At 47.2% G+C, this 19,983-nt stretch overlaps 1 protein-coding gene across 1 annotated transcript in view; it reads right to left on the bottom strand.

Moving 5' to 3' along the window:
• The window catches only part of LOC147634275 (uncharacterized), an 86,142-nt gene that overhangs the window by 64,292 nt on the left and 1,867 nt on the right, over positions 1-19,983 (bottom strand). The window contains exons 3-6 of the mRNA XM_086805403.1: positions 3,022-3,186; positions 2,784-2,884; positions 2,439-2,513; positions 2,236-2,319 (exon numbers count right to left, since the gene is read on the bottom strand). Of these exons, the coding sequence (XP_086661529.1) occupies positions 2,236-2,319; positions 2,439-2,513; positions 2,784-2,884; positions 3,022-3,186 (425 nt within the window). The remainder of the gene's footprint in view (positions 1-2,235; positions 2,320-2,438; positions 2,514-2,783; positions 2,885-3,021; positions 3,187-19,983) is intronic.

Raw genomic sequence — 19,983 nt, 5'->3', positions numbered from 1 at the left:
TTTGGAGGCAGAGCTGAGCACTCATGCAGAGGATGGGGGATTGAGAGTAGCAGGCCAGGCAAGCTTCCGACGAGCCTTCTCGACCATCGACCACATTTTTACATTGAGGTGCCTGATTGATCAGGCCAAGGCACGGAGGCAACAGCTCTATTGTTGCTTTGTGGATTTCCGCAAGGCATTTGATACTGTGCCCAGAGAGCGCCTCTTTCGGCGACTACAGACACTAGGCATACCCTCAGACATGATGTGGGGCATATACAGGCTATATGAGCAGGTCTTTGGGAGAGTCCGATGCCCAGGAGGCTTGTCCGACACAGTTGCTTGCACCATTGGTGTGAAGCAGGGATGCCCGCTCTCCCCCACGCTCTTTGGGCTCTATATTGATGAGGTGGTCGATTACATCACACAGGGAGGAGCCTCTGGGGTTGAGCTATCAGGTATTACTGTCCATGTTATGCTTTATGCTGATGACATCGTCTTGGTATCCGACATGCAAGTTGGGCTTCCAAGACACCTTGTGGCTCTTGATGACTTCTGCGCACAGCAGGGTCTCACAGTGAACCTTGGGAAAACCAAGGTTATGATCTTCCACACCTCACCCGCAGTAAGGAGCCACACTACTCTCACATTAGCAGGAGGGCGGGTCGATCTTATGTTTACCTTGGCATCACATTTACTAGCTCAGCTGGACGCTTCTCCATGGCTCAGGCAGTCCGAGACAGAGTGACCCGGGGGTATGCAGCTCTTGCTGGCCTTGAGCGTCAGTGTCATCAGGCACATTTTCAGGAACCCCGCAAGAAGGGGTGGCTCTTTGATACATTAGTGACACCAGCCTTGATGTATGCAGCAGCGGATTGGGCACCAGGGCTTGCAGCCTCCACATGGGTACAGCTAGAGAGACCACAGATCTTGATGCTCTCGAGGATGATACGCAGCAAACCATCCGTCCCGCACGACATTGTTCGAGCTAAGTTTGCTACACCACCTATGGCAGTGGAGGCATTGTTCCAGACGATCTCCTTTATATACACGATGAGGGAGATGCCCACGGAGAGATTATCCCGCCTAGCTTTTGAGGCATCCAGACAGCTGGCCGAGGCTAGACACACTGGATCTTGGTATGCACACATGCTACAGTGGTTCTCACATCATGGGATAGACATTGAGCGGTTGCCACCTTTTCAGTATGATCAGTCTGCTCCACGGGGTTACCTGTCTCTCAATGAGAGGAACAGAGTGATGAGACCGGACATATGGCAGCGCTACATACAGGAGACATGGACAGCGCCAGAGAGCCCACTACCACCGAAGATGCTGTATTACAGAGACCACTTTATGAGCATCTCAGGGAATGGGTTTATACAGCGACCGCGGTATATGGATGTATACATGCCACACAACTCTCGTGTTGCTATTGGACAACTACGAGTCTCATCACATCAGCTAGAGATAGAGGCTGGGAGAGCGGCACGGGTTCCCAGAGCCGAGCGGATATGCAGATTGTGCTGCGAGGAGATGGAGACTGAGGATCACTTTGTTTGTAGATGTAGAGCCCACCAGGGGGTCAGAGATAGTTATGCAGGATTGTTTGAGGAGCACTCTTCACTACATCAGTTGATGGAGGCCTCGGACCAGCGACAGCTTGGCAGACTACTACTAGAGCTTCATAGTTCTCGAGAGAGACTCCTCCAGACACCCGCTCCCACCAGGGGTGGGAGACAGTCCCAGCTCACAGATTTCTTCCAGAGAGAGAGACGCGATGGCGCCGCGCAGAGGGGGGGGGGGGGGGGGGGGCAGCGAGCGAGGGCGGCGAAGAGAGAGAGAGAGAGAGAGAGAGAGAAGAAAGAAAGAAAGAAAGAAAGTTGTATTAACTTCTTCAAAAGGCCAAAATGACCTATGAGACCAAAATGTTACATCATGTCCATGGAATGCATCACGTGGTACTGAAAATAAAAATAAAAGAAAATATCCGTTTAAAAAAAAGAGAGAAATGCAAGAACCTAATAAGCTCAACTTGTGTGTTTGTTAAATTCTAAGGAGAGAGATTCTAAAAAACAAACATAAACTTAGCATCCTAAAGAGCTCAGTAGCATCTACATGCAAACAACAGATGAAGCGTTGACAATTTTACTTACAATATGCCTCTGAACACAGAGATGTAGCCATTTCAAATATTAGAACAGCAACACAAAAAATTGCAAATGTCCATTCTCTTCTACCATAAGTAAAACTCACAAGTTTGGAGTTCTGAGTTAAACTGAATCTCCGCGAGCATTGCAAAGCTACCACATCATTTGCCAGCTTACTCTGCACTTTGTCCTTGGTACCAGAAACAACAAAAAAGCCCTTTAAATTTTGACATGGACCACAGTGTGAAAGGTGCACTAAAGGACCTAGTCAGAAAAAATAAGATCTTTTGATCATATTTTTAAACTCACCGTTTCTGTTGAATACCAGTCCAACTTAATGGCCCATCGTGGTCTATCATCAAAACCCTTGAGAACTCTGCCAACCTGCAACATCAATTCAAAAGTCACCTTCCTACCACTTGTTGGTGAATTACTAGACATTTAATTGTCTGTTTTGAAAACCGAAAGACATTTCATGTCCATACTATGTCACAACTAGAACCATGACGCTAATTCAGACCATTGTCAAAACAGACTTGGCATGGCATTTTAGTCATCACCATAATCTTGTCACACGCACACACAGGTGCATTTAGATAAGAGCCATTTCCAACCAATTTCAGATTCTTTGATAAGAATGTAGTACATGCACACCTCGATGCTTGCTCGGATTGCAAACTTTGCCTGGCCAACTGAGAACTCCCTCCGTATCTCTGCTGCAGAATCTGCAGAAAGCTCCAGCAAAGGCTGCAGGGCTGCACAGCCCAACATCTTCAGATCCCCAGAGCAGCATATACCAGTGCTGCTGCATCTGCCAGAGCCCAACTAGCCTGAGAAGAAAGCCTACGATGACCTCCTACAAGTCCTTAAACAAGATGAGCGGAAAGCTTACCCAATTTCCCCAAAACAGGGGTCAAAGATTTCAGGCGGATGTAAGGAACCAGGTGTAACTGCACAGGGAAACTGTGGTCACGTTTCCTTTGCATATATGGTTCAACCTTGAGTCCCAATAGCAAAGAAAGGGGTATCCATCCCCAACGCCACCTTCCGTTGTCTCCTACAAAACAATCCACAGTTGACAAGCAATCTAGTCAAGTTGATCAAACATGAGATGCATCATTAAGAGAGTGGATTAAACGCAACAGAACACATTAGCAAGTAAGTGTCCTGTCTATGGGACATGCTGCAATGTTAATAAATAAGGAAAATCCTCTCATTTCCTGCATGGAAGGGTGGCACTGCCTTAGGCTCCATACAGCCCAGTTTACTGCCTGTCACCACCCTAAATTGTTGTAACATGCAGCGGAATTATGCGTAATGAAGGATCCTGTCACACAAAGTCTCACACCACCTTCTTTATCCTGAGTTTCACGAGTCTTTAGCAATCCACTTTTATCACTTCAAACTTTAAGAGATGAGAGAGAGAGGTAGATCTATACACCTTATTGGGTCCCAAATTACCCACTGAAGGGCCCTCTCCTATTGCTAGAAGTATTTGCTTTATTATCTTTGAAGAGAATGAATGAGGGACTAACTTACGCTGTAGATAAGCCAAACGCAAGACCTTTGGAAGACCAAGAGTCAGGCTGAACTGTACACGACTCTAGAGGCACCAATGATGACCGATCTCAAGCCTATGCACTCTTCCAATGGAATGTAGGAAGGTTGAGAGATGGGGCTGATTGGGACTGTTCTAGGCTGAGTGTATGTGCTGGAAATGAATGAATGCATGCGTTTTACCTTCACCGATAGGGCTGTAGCAAAACGCTAATGAGATGGAGTGCTGAATTTTGGTTGTATGCTGAAAATGCAGGGTGCTGAAGCGACTCCTTGCTGTAGGAGATGCGTTTTGATGAAGATATGCTGAATGCTCTAAGCGTTATTGCTCCAAAGGCTGAGGGGATGATACGCTTAACTCCAAAGATGATGAATCAATGATATGGAATGCAGCAAGTGATGCTATTTATATGGGATTCATGCTGGCCGACTGCATCATAAATGCTACACGACTGGATAATAGGTGATAAATGCTGAAATAATGATGATAAAATGCTAAAAAATATGGTAAAAATGTAGAATAATGCGCTAAATAATATTATGATGCTTCTGCCATGGTCTATGTGGTCTTATGTGCATATGGGATGAATGTTATGCAAAATGCAAACATGTTCTGATGCAAACCTTAAGGCTTCTACGACTTCTATATGCATGAATGATTCTCTCCAAGTGGGTGAAAAAATGTTCTGATGCAAACCCTAAGGCTTCTATGACTTTTGTATGCATGAATGATTCTCTCCAACTTGACTAACTGGCTGATTATCTAAGGCTAAGGAATGACCTACATAGCTCGTGCCGGACATATCCTGGAATGAGGATTACAATGGGGTCACGGCGTACGACAAATATCAAATCCTAAAGGTTTCTACTGTTGTACAGTGTTGCACTGATGACGAGCCATCTTGTCACCATGCACTACAGTGCAGAGTGCATGTGACAACTGCCCCTTCACTCCCCACTTCTTCAGCTTGCCGTCTTCCTTACAGCACCCCTTCACCTCTCTCTACTATCACCATCCGGTCAAGACTCAACACTTCAGTGGTTCTAGACCACAGAGCCGGCATCACCTAGCCAAGCTATCCAACTGTACCCAATGCCATAAGAAGGCGAAACACGCCCAACACCAGCTGCATTCACTGGGAGCCCTCTTTAAGTTAATCCGAAAAGCCTACTACTGCTAGTAGAAAATGTGCATACAGACTTAGATAAGTGAACTTAACAGCACTTCTTGCACACAATACACAACATACACCATAATAGTCCATTGCATTCCAAACATTACGGATATGGCTCAAATGAGAGTAGCATGAATACATTAAGCAGTCCCCTGGTACAAATTTTACCAAGCTCTTTCTACTCTCAGTTGCCATCTTCTAATCCCTGCCTAGCATTCCCCATACTACCTGTTGTAAAAGTTGTTACAACCAAGACTCCCAGCTCCAGTTCATGATACATCAGTTATTGGTGAGAACAGTGGAGCCTGTTCACCAGCCAACACGTAGCACGCCTAGTGGACATTGCACCATTAGTTGAACCCTTCTTCAAGCTCTTGAAACTCCAAGAAGAATTTTTTCTGGAACTACTGCAGATCTAGAATTATTCACTCCCATTCCCATCCTCCTTCATTTGAGTAAGTTGGTTCATTAATGCCCCCATATACAAACTCTATCTTTGTTCTTGTATTGTATCTGGGCTCACATTCTCTTTTGCATCTCCTTATTGCGGCTTGTCCGAGACTTGTCTTCTCTTTCGGTCTCATGTGCTCTACCTCTATCACTTTGGCTCTAGGAAATCTAGCATGTGCTCTGTACATGGCTGAAATGGCCATCTTGGTAGCAAACACGTGAGGCTTTGAATACTCAAGAGCGATGGCATCATCATGGAAGCTACGGGGGAGATCGGTAACTCCAATGCTCAGAAACCAGCACACGTTTCATGACAAAAATAACGCACAAAATTGAATTTAGCTGTGCAAAAAATAGAGAGAGAGGGAGAGAGGGAGAAGAGGACACGGTATTGGGTCCCGAATACCCTCTGTAGGGCCCCCACCAAGGATGGTGTATTTGCTTTTATTAGAATGATGCAAAATCTGAAATAAAAGATGGAAGCTGAACCTTCTTGGCTGAGATAGATCTCTGTATAGGCATATGCTCACTTATGGTAGTGCTGTGTGTGAACAAGGCTTAACCAAGGACACTTTTTCCCATGTGGTTTTTCCCCTTGGATATCAAGTGTGAAAGGACACTCTACATATAATATTTTGTACTTCTATATTATATGGATGTGACACACATGCAAGGGTTGACTCGCATTTTGTGGCTACCACACTTTTGGCTCTCTCTCTCTCTCTCTCTCTCTCATTTCTGTGTGAGCTTCTCCATCCTGCACCTAACCCTAATGTGCAGGTTTGTGTGTGTGTGGGTGTGTGAGTCCAACACCAACAATTGGTATCAGAGCTCTGGAGATTCAGTCCAAGCCCCTCTGCAGCTGCCTGCGAAATTCCGTCGACGCGGTCCGTCCGTTCCTCGCCTGCGCATTTCCGTCGACTGGTTCCGTCCGTCGCTGGTAGTTCCGTCTGCCAATAGATTGCGGCACTAGTGGGGAGAGCACCGTCGCCGCCCTTCAGCTCCTCTCGGCCGGCGGCACTAGTGCAGCGAGCACCGCCGCCGCCCCTCACCTCCTCCCGGCCGGCGTCACTACTGTAGCCAGCACCGCCGCCGCCTCTCAGCGGCTCCCGTCCACCGGCAGCCCGCCCGTTTCACCTTGACGTGCCGGCAACCTGTCTGCAACCTCCGTCTACTCTTCTCGCCCAGCGCCTGTCTGCGGGTGGTCACACCTGCCAGCCAGCTCATTCCGTACAGTACCATCCGGGTACTGGCCCCTGCAGGTACCTTTTATACAGATTTTTATTCACATGAAAATACAAATTTTGCAGCCATTTCAGGGCAGGTCAGATTCGAACAAAGTTCTGGGGGATTGCCAGGAAAATTTGCAAGTTGCAGGTGGTCATGGGTTCAGGCAATTTGGGGGATTTCTCAATTTGAGGCCAAATTGAAAAATTGGACATGTTGCTTTGCTTGCAATTTGGGGGTTTTCCAAATTGAGGTCAAAATCAGCAAATTGAGCCTCTTTCAATTGCAGAAATTTGGGGCTTTTGTGAAAATTGGCCAATTAACTGCACATTGAAGCGATTGGAGTGCATAAAAATTGGGGCTTTTCATATTGGAGCATGTAATTGGGCATAACAGCTGTGATTTGTCGCATCTGTATACACATTGTGTGTCATTGGACAATTTGGTGCAGGTTTACACTTGCTTCAGTTTGCAGGCAAACATTTGCACGGGACATTTGGTCACCTGGCAGTGCACATTGGTGTTTGGTTTGCTTGCAAGTATATTTTGTTGACATGGCTCAAAATGCTACAGATGTATTTGGTGTGCTCACCTAGGAGGACAAGTTGGATGGATCTAACTACTCCCTCTGGAGTTTCATGATCCGTAATTTGTTGGTAGCCAAAGGGCTTTGGGGCATCGTGTGTGGTGATGACACACGCCCACTTACCATACAGCCAACCACGCCTCAAAGGGGAGGTGCTCAAAGAGCTCCTGAAGTAGAACCTGCTCCCACACAAGAGCAGAAGAGATGGGACTCTAGGGATGCACAGGCCATGTCATTGATAGCCCTTTCAATGAAAAGGACTATTATTCCGCACATTCGTTCTTGCAAGACATCGAAGCTTGCATGGGACACATTGGAAGCAATGTATCAAGTACGCAACGAGGCAAGAGTTGCCTACTTGAAGAGGCAATTGGATCTTCTTTCTATGGAGGATGAGGGTGATTCCATGGTAGATCATCTCACCAAAGTGAAAGATTTGCAGGAACAATTGCTCAACATTGATGAGGTTATCCCAGACAGATAGTTGGTCACCAACACTCTTCATTTTTTACCACCTTCCTACTTGGGCTTTCACACCTCTCTCAACCTCTCTATGAGAGGAGGTGGTGATCCCGTCACTTTTAAAGAGCTGGTGGGTTTACGCAGGAAGAGCAAACAAGAGCAAACTTAGCAAGCAACCGTGGTGGAGACAAGGCATTTACAGCCAAGGATAAGGGTAAACAAAGAGCTTTAAGCATGGGGGACAACAGTCTAGCAAGGCTGGTCATGGACAGCCCTCTTCTGGTGGTGAAAAGTCTGACAAAGGGGATGCAAACAAGCCCAAAAAAAGGACAAATGTCACTACTGCCATAAGCCTGGACACTACATCACTGAATGTAGGAAGCAGATTGCAAAAGAGAAAAGGAAAGAAGCAGGCAATGCAGTAGCAGACTCTTCTGATGACAAAGCATAGCAATCAGCTAATGTAATTCAAAAAGAGTACACTTTTTTGGTCACATGCACTAGTGACACACCAAGTGCTTCAGACAATGATATGTCTTGCATTGCATCTAACAGACAAGATGTATCATGGTATTTTGATAGTGGTGCTTCGAGCCACATCACTTCATGCAAAGATGTATTTTAGCACTTGGTTTATGCTTCAAATGGTCACTCTGTATCATGTGAAGATCATACCACATATCCAGTAAAGGGAATTGGCAATGTCATACTTATTGCAGCCAATGGTGCCAATATATGTATGAAAAATGTATCGTATGTTCCAGGCATAAAGAAAAATCTGCTCTCCGTCTCAGTCATAAATGACCAAGGTTTAAAGGTTGAATTTGAAGGTGGGAAGTGTTTGGTAAAAGACCCATCAAAGGGTTATGAAATAGTCACTTCTGGAACACGATACAAAGGCTTGTATAAGCTGGACAGCTATGACAAGACTACTTATGATACAAATACAGTGACTGCCCACACTCCTGCTATGCATGATGCAGAGCTATGGCATGCTTGTTTTGGGCATATAAATTTTTGGATTTTGATGCTTTTACAGAAGCATCATATGCTTGATAATATGCCGCCTCTTGAGTCTCCACCAAGACATGTATGTGAGGGGTGTATTTTGGAAAAGATGCAACGAAAACCATTCCCCAAAGATGGAGCTGTTAGAGCTGAAAGTAAATTACAACTCATACATAGTGATGTATGTGGTTCAATGCGGACGCCATCCATAGGGGGGCATCTTTACTTCGTCACATTCATTGATGACTACTCCAGGTTTGCTTGGGTTTACCCTTTGAAAGCGAAAGCAAAGGTGTTTGCATGCTTTCGACACTTTGTAGCAATGGCTGAAAATATGTGTGGATGTAAAGTCCAAACACTCCACTCAGATAGAGGTGGAGAATACATGTCAAATGCATTCAAGGATTATATGCTTCAAAAGGGCATCAAATACCAATGTACTGTGCCTTATACACCGCAACAAGATGGTGTAGCTGAGAGAAAAAATAGAAGATGGCAAGATGCATGGTGAAAGCACAAAAGTTGCCTCACAATTTTTGGATGGAAGCTATAATGTGTCCAACTCATGTGTTGAACAGATGTCCAACAAAAGCTTTGAAAACCATAACACCATTTGAGGCTTGGTATAGCCAAAAGCCAACAGTGGATTATATGCGTACATTTGGGTGTTTGGCATATGCACATGTGCCAGAACAACTCCGAACAAAGCTAGATGACAAAGCAATGAAATGCATTTTTGTGGGCTACAGCAATGAGAGCAAAGGATACCGTCTTTATAATCCAACAACACGAAGGATTTTTGTCAGTAGAGATGTGGTATTTGCTGAAAATTCAGAACAGCCCATGTAGTAATGTACAACTTGTATAAAAGTAATAATACAGGCATACAGGACATGTTTGATGGACTATTACCCATTGGGATTCAAATCAGCCAGTCCCTACACAAGAAAATCCTCATGTAGAACATGTGGAATAGCCAGCCATTCAACCCCCTCCTATGGAAGAAGTGGAAGATCTTGTCAGGGAAGAGCAAACAGCCATAGACACAGCCAAGTCAGTGCCAAGATGGTTGCTGAAAACTTTGCAAGAAAGCAAACTTGCAGCTCCACTCACAGGTAGAACAAGGGCTAGTTCCAGCCATGCATTGAATATACATCGTGGGGAGTCTGCATTAGCCATGGGTGGTCTCTTTGATTCAGAAGAGCCTTCTTCTTATGAAGAAGCACATGAGAATGAGCATTGGGTGCAAGCTATGCAAGCTGAAATCTCTTCTATTATGAAGAACAATACTTGGGATCTTGTGGAATTGCCTAAGGCAAGCATGTCATTGGAACAAAGTGGGTGTACAAAGTCAAAAGAAAGTCTAATGGTACTATTGACAAGTACAAATGTAATATGCGGAAGCTTCGGAGAAGGATCGGTACTTCAAAACTCAGAAAACAGCACTCTTTTCGCGACGGAATTAACGCACAAACTGAAAGACGATGTGCAGAAAATAGAGAGAGAAGGGGGAGATGGAGAGGACACAGTATTGGGTCCCAATTACCCTCTGTAGGGCCCCCACCACGGATGGTGTATTTGCTTTATTAGAATGATGTAAATCTGAAACAAATACAAAGTACTTGACCTTTTCTTGGCTGGAAAACCTGCCCTTGACCTTCAGTCCTTCACCCCTTAGCTTTAGCAATGTTCTTGGCTGTCCTGGCCCTTGGTTGCTTGGAGCTCTTGGTGAATTGTGAGATGACTACAATGAATTATGGGCTGGGCTTTTATACTACTCCCTTCATGCAGTCGGCTGGCTTCAGGACAGCCCACGACTGAGTATTTTTAATAAAATACTCACACACTTTAATAAAGTGTTTTCACACTTGTACTCCCTGCTGTCCAGCCTGCGCATGCACCTGGACAGCACCCTGGCTGCTGGGCATGCTGCGCATGGGTGTGGGACTGCCCCCCACACCTGGCCGCCTGCTGTTTAGGGTTTAATCTCTGTCGGCTGCCTGTCCAGAAGCTCTGGAGCTGGCCGACAGCCCCTCCAGCCCTTGCCTTGGCTGGTGGGCAATATCTTGGGCCCTCCTGGCCCCTTGGGGGTGGTTCTATACCTCCCCCATGCCCATACTAAAAATGCCAATGCAAAACCTTGCCCTGGGGTAGCCCTATGGGCTGGCCCCATCTCTACATGCAAACTACATGCCTACAGAGGCCTGGCATCCAGTTGCAAACCAAATACTCAGCACATCTGACATCATTCCAGAGGGAGACTCACAGCGCGGACTGGCAGTGCTTCATGTGCAGGACAATGCACACCTGACCTCGGACTCATGTGCAGGACAATGCACACCTGACCTCGGACGACTGAGATGGATCCCTGGCTGACTCGTCCCGGACTGGGCTCACATGGGACCAGTTCACCATCCCAGGTCCTGCACCTACTGTACAGAAATGTCTACGTGGCATCCAAGTGCGGGATGCACGTGACATCCCCTTCTGCTTAACTTGACGGAAGCTGCATAGCCTCCAAATAATCCGTCAATAAAGCCGGATAGTCTTCGAAAAATTCTTTGTCGAGCCATACCGCTTCATGAGTTCCTCGGTCCTGAAACTTCGTGAGAAACTGTCGTAGTCTTCGGCCTGAGCCATGCTTGAAACGGTGCAGAAGGATCTGTTCTGGAACCATTACTTCTGCTTCATCAATGATGTCTGGTTCCGCTTCGTCTTTGACCTCTGAAGGGGGTGGACCTGCATATGGCTTTAACCAACTGACATGAAATACATCGTGCATAGTCCAACTCAGAGATAGCTTTAACTGCATAGACACCTCATTAATCTTTTTCCGGATGGGGAATGGTCCGAAGCTCCTAAAAGACAACTTTGGGCATCGCTTGCCCACCTGCTTTAATCTTTGCTTCATAATCCGAAGATATACCCAATCTCCTTCCAAAAACTTCATGTCCCTTCGATCTTTATTGGCCTGTCGAGTGTAGGCCTCTTGCGCTTTAGCCAATCTGTCTTTAACGGACTCTAAGATCTCCTGGTAAGACTCCGTCACTCTGTTCGCCTCCGGTACTGAAGACGACGTCCTGGTTAACAACGACTGGAAAGGCCTTCCAAACGCTGCCTCATATGGAGTCCTGCCAATAGCTGAAGAAAAAGAGTCATTCAAAACAGCTTGAACTAAAGGCAAAAACAATTCCCACTTACCTTGCTGATCGTGGACATAACACTTCAGCACATCAAAGGCCAATTGGTTGTATATCTCTGTCTGGCCATCTGTCTGTGGGTGGAATGCACTGGAAAAATTCAACTTAGTACCAAAATTATCAAACAATGCCCTCCAAAAATGACTGGTAAACTTGGCATCTCGATCTGACACTATGGTCCTAGGAATCCCACCAATCGGGTACCAATGCCGAATGAATAGCTGGGCAACATCCTCGGCGGTCACATTGGCCCTGCAAGGAATAAGCATAACAAATTTGCTGAACCTGTCAACAATAGTCAAACACTGTGTATTACGCTTACTCGGACTGGGAGGCAGATTTGTGACAAAGTCCATCGAAATGTCTTGGAAAGGACCCTCAGGAATTGGCAAAGGCTTTAACAACCCTATCTTCTTTCCACGAGGAGCTTTCACCTTTTGACAAATGTCACAGCGTTGTACATAGGTAAACACATCACGCCTCATCTTTGGCCAATAGTATTGCCGTTCTAATTTCTCCAGAGTCGAATTCATGCCCCTGTGACCACCTGTAATGGCGTCATGGGCATCATGGAGAAGAGCTGCCCGGAATGATTTCATGACACATAGTCGGCCTTTGTAGTAAAGCCAACCATCGCGTATCAGAAAATGGCATGGTCCTGTGGCATCCAATGCCTGTTCCCACTGTGTACCGAATTCCTTGGAATCCGCGTACGTGTGCTTCATGTCTTCTAGTCCTGTACCAACAAGGTCTAGTCTAGTGGTCTGAATCGTAGATACTTATCCCTTCCTGCTCAAAGCATCGGCCACTGGATTGGCCTTTCCTGGAAGGTACTCAATCATGCCACCAAACTGCTGGAATATCTGACTCCAGCGGTGCTGTCGATCACTCCACTGTGCACTGGGCATCGTCTGAATCCAGCGCAATGCCTGATGGTCAGTGCGAACCTCGAAGTCACGGCCATACAGGAAATGTTTCCAATGTTTCAAGGCCTGAATGACTGCTAGGAGTTCACGATCGTAGACTGAGTAATTCTTTTCGGCGGGCAGTAACTTACGAGACATGTAAGCTACTGGATGACCATTCTGTTGCAATACACCTCCAATTGCGATGTTACTCGCATCGGTGATCACCTGAAATGGTTCGTCCCACGAGGCAAGGGCTAGACAAGGCGCTTCTGACAAAGCCACCTTGAGGTTCTGGAATGCCTCCAACGCTCGTGGAGTCATTCGAATCTTTTGCCTCCTTGTTTTCACTCCCTTTAGCAGATCGGTGAGGTCTGCCGAGAGATCAGAAAACTTGTCAATGTGGGTGGAATATGCCTGGCATATACCCACAAATGATCTAATGTCATAAGCAGTCTGAGGTACTTCCCAGTTAACAATCTCGGCTACTTTAGCCGGATCAAGTCGAATGCCTTCGGCACTAATTATATATCCCAAGTAATGTACCTGGAACAGATAAAATTCTGACTTCTTTTCATTGAGATAGAGCTCGTTGCTTTCCAGCAACTTAAGGACTTTCTCCACATCAATGTCATGCTGCTCAACTGTAGCTGAAAATATGAGTATGTCGTCCAGAAATATGAACACACACACTCCAATCAACTCCCGGAAAATACGCATCATCATGCGGTTAAATGTAGCTGGGGCGTTCGTCAAACCAAATGGCATGACCACAAATTCATAGTGGGCCCGTTCTGTACGGAAAGCTGTCTTGGGGATGTCCCCCTCAACAATCCGAACCTGGTGGTACCCACTCTTTAAATCCAATTTAGAGAACACCTTAGCTCCATTCAGCCTCTCGAGAATATAGTCAATTCGAGGCATCGGGAATCTGCTCTTGATAGTCAGCTTGTTGAGTGCACGATAATCGACACACAACCGAGAAGACCCATCTTTCTTCTTGACAAATAAGATCGGTGCTGCAAATGGCGACACGCTGGGGCGGATGAAGCCAGCTTGCAACAATTCTTGGAGTTGGCGGTCCAACTCCGATTCCATTGCCTTCGAAAGGCGATACGGAAACTTGCTCGGGGGTTCCGAGCCTGGGAGGAGGTCAATCTTGTGATCCTCCGGTCTGGACGGGGGAAGCTGGGGAGGGAGACTGTCCCGAAGAAAAATCTTCTGGAACTTTTCATGGAGAACCGAGTACTTCTCAGAAGCACTGGCCACCGTCTGGGCTGTCTGGACATAAATCATCGCACACTGTGCGCCTTTCCTGACTGCTCGCTTAGCCTACAAGTGGCTTATGAGCGGAAAGTTTGGAATACCTGGCTCACACTTAATGGTCACAGGGGTGTTTGACACATTCCGATCGATCTGGAACGTGTGCTTGTCCCACTTGACATCAGGAAGAAACTTGTGAAACCACTGGATACCCAAAATTATGTCTGCTCCTACAAGAGGGGCAACCATAAAGTCACGCACAAACTCTATGCCCTGAATCACTAATTTAGCACCTAGAGCTTCATACTTGACGCTCGTTGTCATACCTGTGCTAAAACCCTCAACCTGTTTGTCCACCGGAGTTAGTTCGAAACGGGCACGCCTAGCGGCCTCTTCCGTGATCACATCCTCCGTGCTGCCGCTGTCAAACAAGACAACGACTCTCTGGCCACCTATGTAGCCAAAGGACTTGAGCAATTCGTTGCGCTCATACTCCTGGTCATGGGCGCCCTTCTGCTTATCTTCGAGCTCCCGGCTAATAATTGCTCCAACTGAAGCACCGGGGGTTGAAGAACTAGGGGTAGCCACTGGGATCTGTGGGGGAGCTGTGCTCACCACGGAAGCTGTGGAGGCGGCGGCGGCCTTTGGAGGCTTCTTCGGACAATCCCGAGAAGTATGTCCTTTTGTGTGACAAAAGTAACATCTACCCTCCTTCCTGTACTGAGAAAGCTCCTCAGCACTCAACTTGCCACCTGTCTTGCCTGCCTCCGCTTTCTGGTCTGGAGTAAGCTTAGACGCATTGTTCGAGTTCTTGGAGCCAGAGGCTCCCGGGCTTTGTCCTGGGGAAGACCCCGTCTGGTTCTCGCTTTTGCCCCCCGAGGCGTTAGCCTTGGGAGAAGCCGGCTGGGAAGTCTTGGGCTTGCCACCATTGTGTTTCATTTCTGCACTCTGCGCAAGCGAGAGTGCGTCCTCAAAGGTGGCTGGCCTAAACATACGCACCTCCCACTGGATTTGCGTGTCCAGGCCATACAAAAACTGCCCTTTCTTGTCCGCATCAGATAAGCCTAATTGTAGACACAAGGTCGAAATTCTATTGGCAAACTGAAGGACTGGTTGCGCATTCTGACGCGCACCCCTGAACTCGTCTTCGAGTCGCTCAAGGTAGTGGGGCGGTAAAAACCGCTGCTTAAGGTCACGGACGAACTTGTCCCACCCATAAGCTGCCATACCTGATCTGGTGTGGGCATGAGCCCACTGAGTCCACCAAGGAATGGCCTCACCTTCCAAATACCAACTGGCTAAGATCACTTTGTCAATATCTGATTTCCTAACTGCGGCAAAGTAAGCTTCAAATTGATGTAACCATGAATACAGAGTAGTGGGATCGAGTTTACCATTATACTTACTGAAGTTCATTTTCTCGGGAAAATGATTCGAGGGCGCCGCCGGTGTCAATCTGGCCTCCAAAGCTCGGAGGTAACGCTCGTGTTCCACTCGTCGCATGGCTTCGTCTTCTCGTTGTCGAATCTCCAATGCACGCATCTGCATCTCAAGCAAGGAGCTTGGCTACGGCTGTGACCCCTCGAGAGGGTCCCTGTGACGAGGATCTAGTATCTGGGGTACGGAAGGAGAGGGAGGAGGAGATGGAAAACGCGACGCTGGAGAGCGAGAACGCTCCTCCAGAGCCAAAATCCGCGCCTTCTGCTCATAGAACTTGGTTGTCTGGTCTGCGATTGCTCGCATAATCTGCTGGAACATGTCTTGTACACTCAAGCCGGGTGCCCTTGCTGGGCTGCCTGGTGCACTCTGGTCCCATGGTTCTGGTTCTCTCTCGTCGCCAAAGCTCGCCATAGCGAGAAAATTGAATTCCTTTCCGGAACGCAATCTGACCATCCACTATCTGTGTGGGAGACTTCCGGAGGCTTCCGGAGGCTAAAAACCAACCGTCCTTCGAGGGACAGGAGTCACTCCGAAAGGGGTAGTCCACCGGCGTCTAAAAACCAACCACACGAGCGAAAAAAAATTTTCTGGTTTTCTTTGCTGAATCTTCGTCCTTGAAGTAGACTCTGATACCACTGTAATATGCGGAAGCTTCGGAGAAGGATCGGTACTTCAAAACTCAGAAAACAGCACTCTTTTCGCGACGGAATTAACGCACAAACTGAAAGACGATGTGCAGAAAATAGAGAGAGAAGGGGGAGATGGAGAGGACACAGTATTGGGTCCCAATTACCCTCTGTAGGGCCCCCACCACGGATGGTGTATTTGCTTTATTAGAATGATGTAAATCTGAAACAAATACAAAGTACTTGACCTTTTCTTGGCTGGAAAACTTGCCCTTGACCTTCAGTCCTTCACCCCTTAGCTTTAGCAATGTTCTTGGCTGTCCTGGCCCTTGGTTGCTTGGAGCTCTTGGTGAATTGTGAGATGACTACAATGAATTATGGGCTGGGCTTTTATACTACTCCCTTCATGCAGTCGGCTGGCTTCAGGACAGCCCACGACTGAGTATTTTTAATAAAATACTCACACACTTTAATAAAGTGTTTTCACACTTGTACTCCCTGCTGTCCAGCCTGCGCATGCACCTGGACAGCACCCTAGCTGCTGGGCATGCTGCGCATGGGTGTGGGACTGCCCCCCACACCTGGCCGCCTGCTGTTTAGGGTTTAATCTCTGTCGGCTGCCTGTCCAGAAGCTCTGGAGCTGGCCGACAGCCCCTCCAGCCCTTGCCTTGGCTGGTGGGCAATATCTTGGGCCCTCCTGGCCCCTTGGGGGTGGTTCTATACCTCCCCCATGCCCATACTAAAAATGCCAATGCAAAACCTTGCCCTGGGGTAGCCCTATGGGCTGGCCCCATCTCTACATGCAAACTACATGCCTACAGAGGCCTGGCATCCAGTTGCAAACCAGATACTCAGCACATCTGACATCATTCCAGAGGAAGACTCACAGCGCGGACTGGCACTGCTTCATGTGCAGGACAATGCACACCTGACCTCGGACTCATGTGCAGGACAATGCACACCTGACCTCGAACGACTGAGATGGATCCCTGGCTGACTCGTCCCGGACTGGGCTCACATGGGACCAGTTCACCATCCCAGGTCCTGCACCTACTGTACAGAAATGTCTACGTGGCATCCAAGTGCGGGATGCACGTGACAACAAAGCAAGACTTGTGGCTAAAGGCTACTCCCCGAAAAAGGGAATAGATTATGAGAAGACTTTTGCTCCTACTTCGAGAATGACCACAATAAGATCAGTGATTGCATTGGCTGCACATAAAGGATGGAAAGTGCATCAATTGGACATCAAACTGCATTCTTAAATGGGGATTTACAGGAGGAAGTATATGTAAATCAGCCCATTAGTTTTGTAGTTCCTGGTGAGGAACATAAAGTATGCAAGTTACACAAAGCATTGTATGGGTTAAAGCAAGCTCCAAGAGCTTGGTATGATAAAATGCATGCTCATCTAACCAGCCAAGGTTATGTGACGTTAGCTTCTCCTGTGGTTGTCCTGGCCCTTGAGTTAGCTTCAGCACCTTGTGAATTATGAGATGATATGGACTGAAAATATGCCTTGGGTATTTATACCCTTTCCTAGACCTGGTCGGCTGGCTGCTTTTTCCCTCCACGACTTGCAAAAAATAGCATTTAATACTAATTAAGCCCACGTGTTCACACTGTGCCTTCTGTACTGGCCTAGACGCCTTGTGGGCTGCTGTCCAGGCCTGCGCAGGCTGCTGGGCAGCCCTTGGGCACTGGCCGACTGGCTGCTGGGCAGCCCTTTGGCCTGGCCGCCTGGCTGGGCTGGCCCAAAGGCCCTATTGGGTGCCTGGCCAGGCCCCTTAGGCTGGCCGACAAGCTGCCCAGCCCATACTAGGGCTGGTGGGCAAGGTTTGGGGCCTTCCTAGCCCCCTTGGGGTGGCCCATAGCCTTCCCCATGCCCATACCTAATGCACACCTACATCTACACAGTCGTCTGACATCTGGTCGTAGACCAAACATACAAAGAAACTAACATCATTCCAGAGGGAGACTCACAACGTGGACTGGCACTGCTTCTTGTGCAGAACAATGCACACTTGACCTTGAACGCATGTGTAGGACAATGCACACCTGACCTCGGACGAATGGAGTGGAACCCTGGCTAACTCATCCCGGACTGGGCTCACATGGGACCACCCTAGGTCTTGCACCTTCTTGTTCAAATATGTCTACGTGGCATCCGAGTGCGGGATGCACATGACATCATAGATTTGGCATTATGGCTCATTGGTTCTTCTCATTTTGCCAGTTCTCCAGGCCCATCCGCACCCTCTGACAGATCTGGAACTGGTTGCTTGGGTTCCTTTGGGCGTGGTGTCTGCCAGTCCTGATTCTGTTTTGCTTTCTGCTTGAGGCTGTGGCATTGGATCTTTGTCTGGCTGCTCCATGAACTTCCGGATGTCCACCCAGTTGCTAGGAGGGCCAGTCCAGCCATGCATGATCCACAAGATCCCTTAGAAAGTGCCTTCTTCATCTCAATTTCGGAGTCTTCCATGGTTTTTTAGAGTTCACTCAGCAGTCAAACTTTATCTTGTGCCAAAGCTTTTTTGGCATTGTTCTCTCTTCTAGCCCAATCTAGAATTCCAAGTGCATAGCATCCTTGGCTTCCACATCTTTTGCATGCTTCTCAAACTTCGCCTAGATCTTTTCCTGCATCCTCGCCACCTCAACCTTGGAGAAGGCAATGGCTTCATTAAGCTCATCAAAGTCCTATTCCTTAGCTCCTTTGCGGGTTCTCCTAGGTGTATTAGTGCTTGCATGCTTCTCAAGGGCTTTTATTGTCAATTTTCCCTCCTTTTGATGCTACTTGAATTCTTGCACGAGGCCATCCAGCTCTTCAATGTGGGCTTTGAGTGCAATTTCTTCACTTGTTTTGTCCTCCAAATGCTTGATGGTGGCCAGCACATGCTCTCTCAATTCATTTACAAATATTGCATCCATTGCAGTGCTAGTTCACAACACCAGCTCTTTTCTTTGGCCCTCCTTTTCCTGCTCTACAGTCACTTTCTTGCCTTTAGACTTCAAGTTGTGAAATTGGTTCTTCCAGACTTCAAGCTCCTGCATTAGCTTTTTACTCTACATTTCAAGCTCCTGTGTTTCCTTGGTTGCAACCCCACTGCCTTTTATCACTCCAGCTTGGGTGTTTTCCTATGTTTGAGCAGAATTTCCGACTCCTTGCCTGCTTCAACGATTCGGTAGACTGACTAAACTCAGGTATAAAGAAGGCCTCATTGTTTTTCACGGTCCTAGCTTGGCGTATGCTACGATCTGGACTGTCTCTTGGTTTGGATCTTCTCTCTCCGGATCCAGTTTCCTAAGCCGTTTTTCTAGAACAAGTCCATGGCAATTGTTCTCACAGCTGCACGGTTTGTCCATATAAAGTGCCCTTCCATAAAATAAAAAGACCCAAGCAAAGCTCATCCACTACAGTGCAGGGTCCATGTGACATTAAGGAAAATGGCTTGTTGATCTAACTCATAAGTCCAAGAGTGATGACAAGAATATATATATCTTCCTTTCATGAATCATTCTGCTCTTTTCTGATAGTCTTTCATTCATTACATCAACCTCAAAGTAAGGCTTTTGGTAAGAATTTCATAGGAGACATTCCAAAGGCTAATTGGTCTCCAATTACCAAGACAAGATCCCCCCCCCTCCCCCCCCCTTCAATGAGCTTAATGACTCCAAAGTTGCAACCAACCAGTAAATATTGCTGTTTCAAACTAATCTTAATCATCTTCTAGTATCCTCCAATTGGTGTGAGAAGACCCCCCGCCCGCCCCCTCCCCTCTCCTTGTCAATGAGAATGACTCCAAAAATGCAGCCAACCAGTAAATGTTTCAAACCAGCCTTAATCATCTTCCAGTATCCTCCTTCAATAATCTCCCATCCCAAGGCATTCATAGCTAGATCAAAAAGAGACGGGAAAGAGGGCACCCTTATCTCACACTTCTTTCCAAAGCAATTG

The sequence above is a fragment of the Cibotium barometz genome, chromosome 11 (assembly GCF_041138505.1).
Source record: "Cibotium barometz isolate CiBa-2024 chromosome 11, ASM4113850v1, whole genome shotgun sequence".
Taxonomy (NCBI): domain Eukaryota; kingdom Viridiplantae; phylum Streptophyta; class Polypodiopsida; order Cyatheales; family Cibotiaceae; genus Cibotium; species Cibotium barometz.
This window is presented reverse-complemented; position numbering and strand designations above follow the sequence as displayed.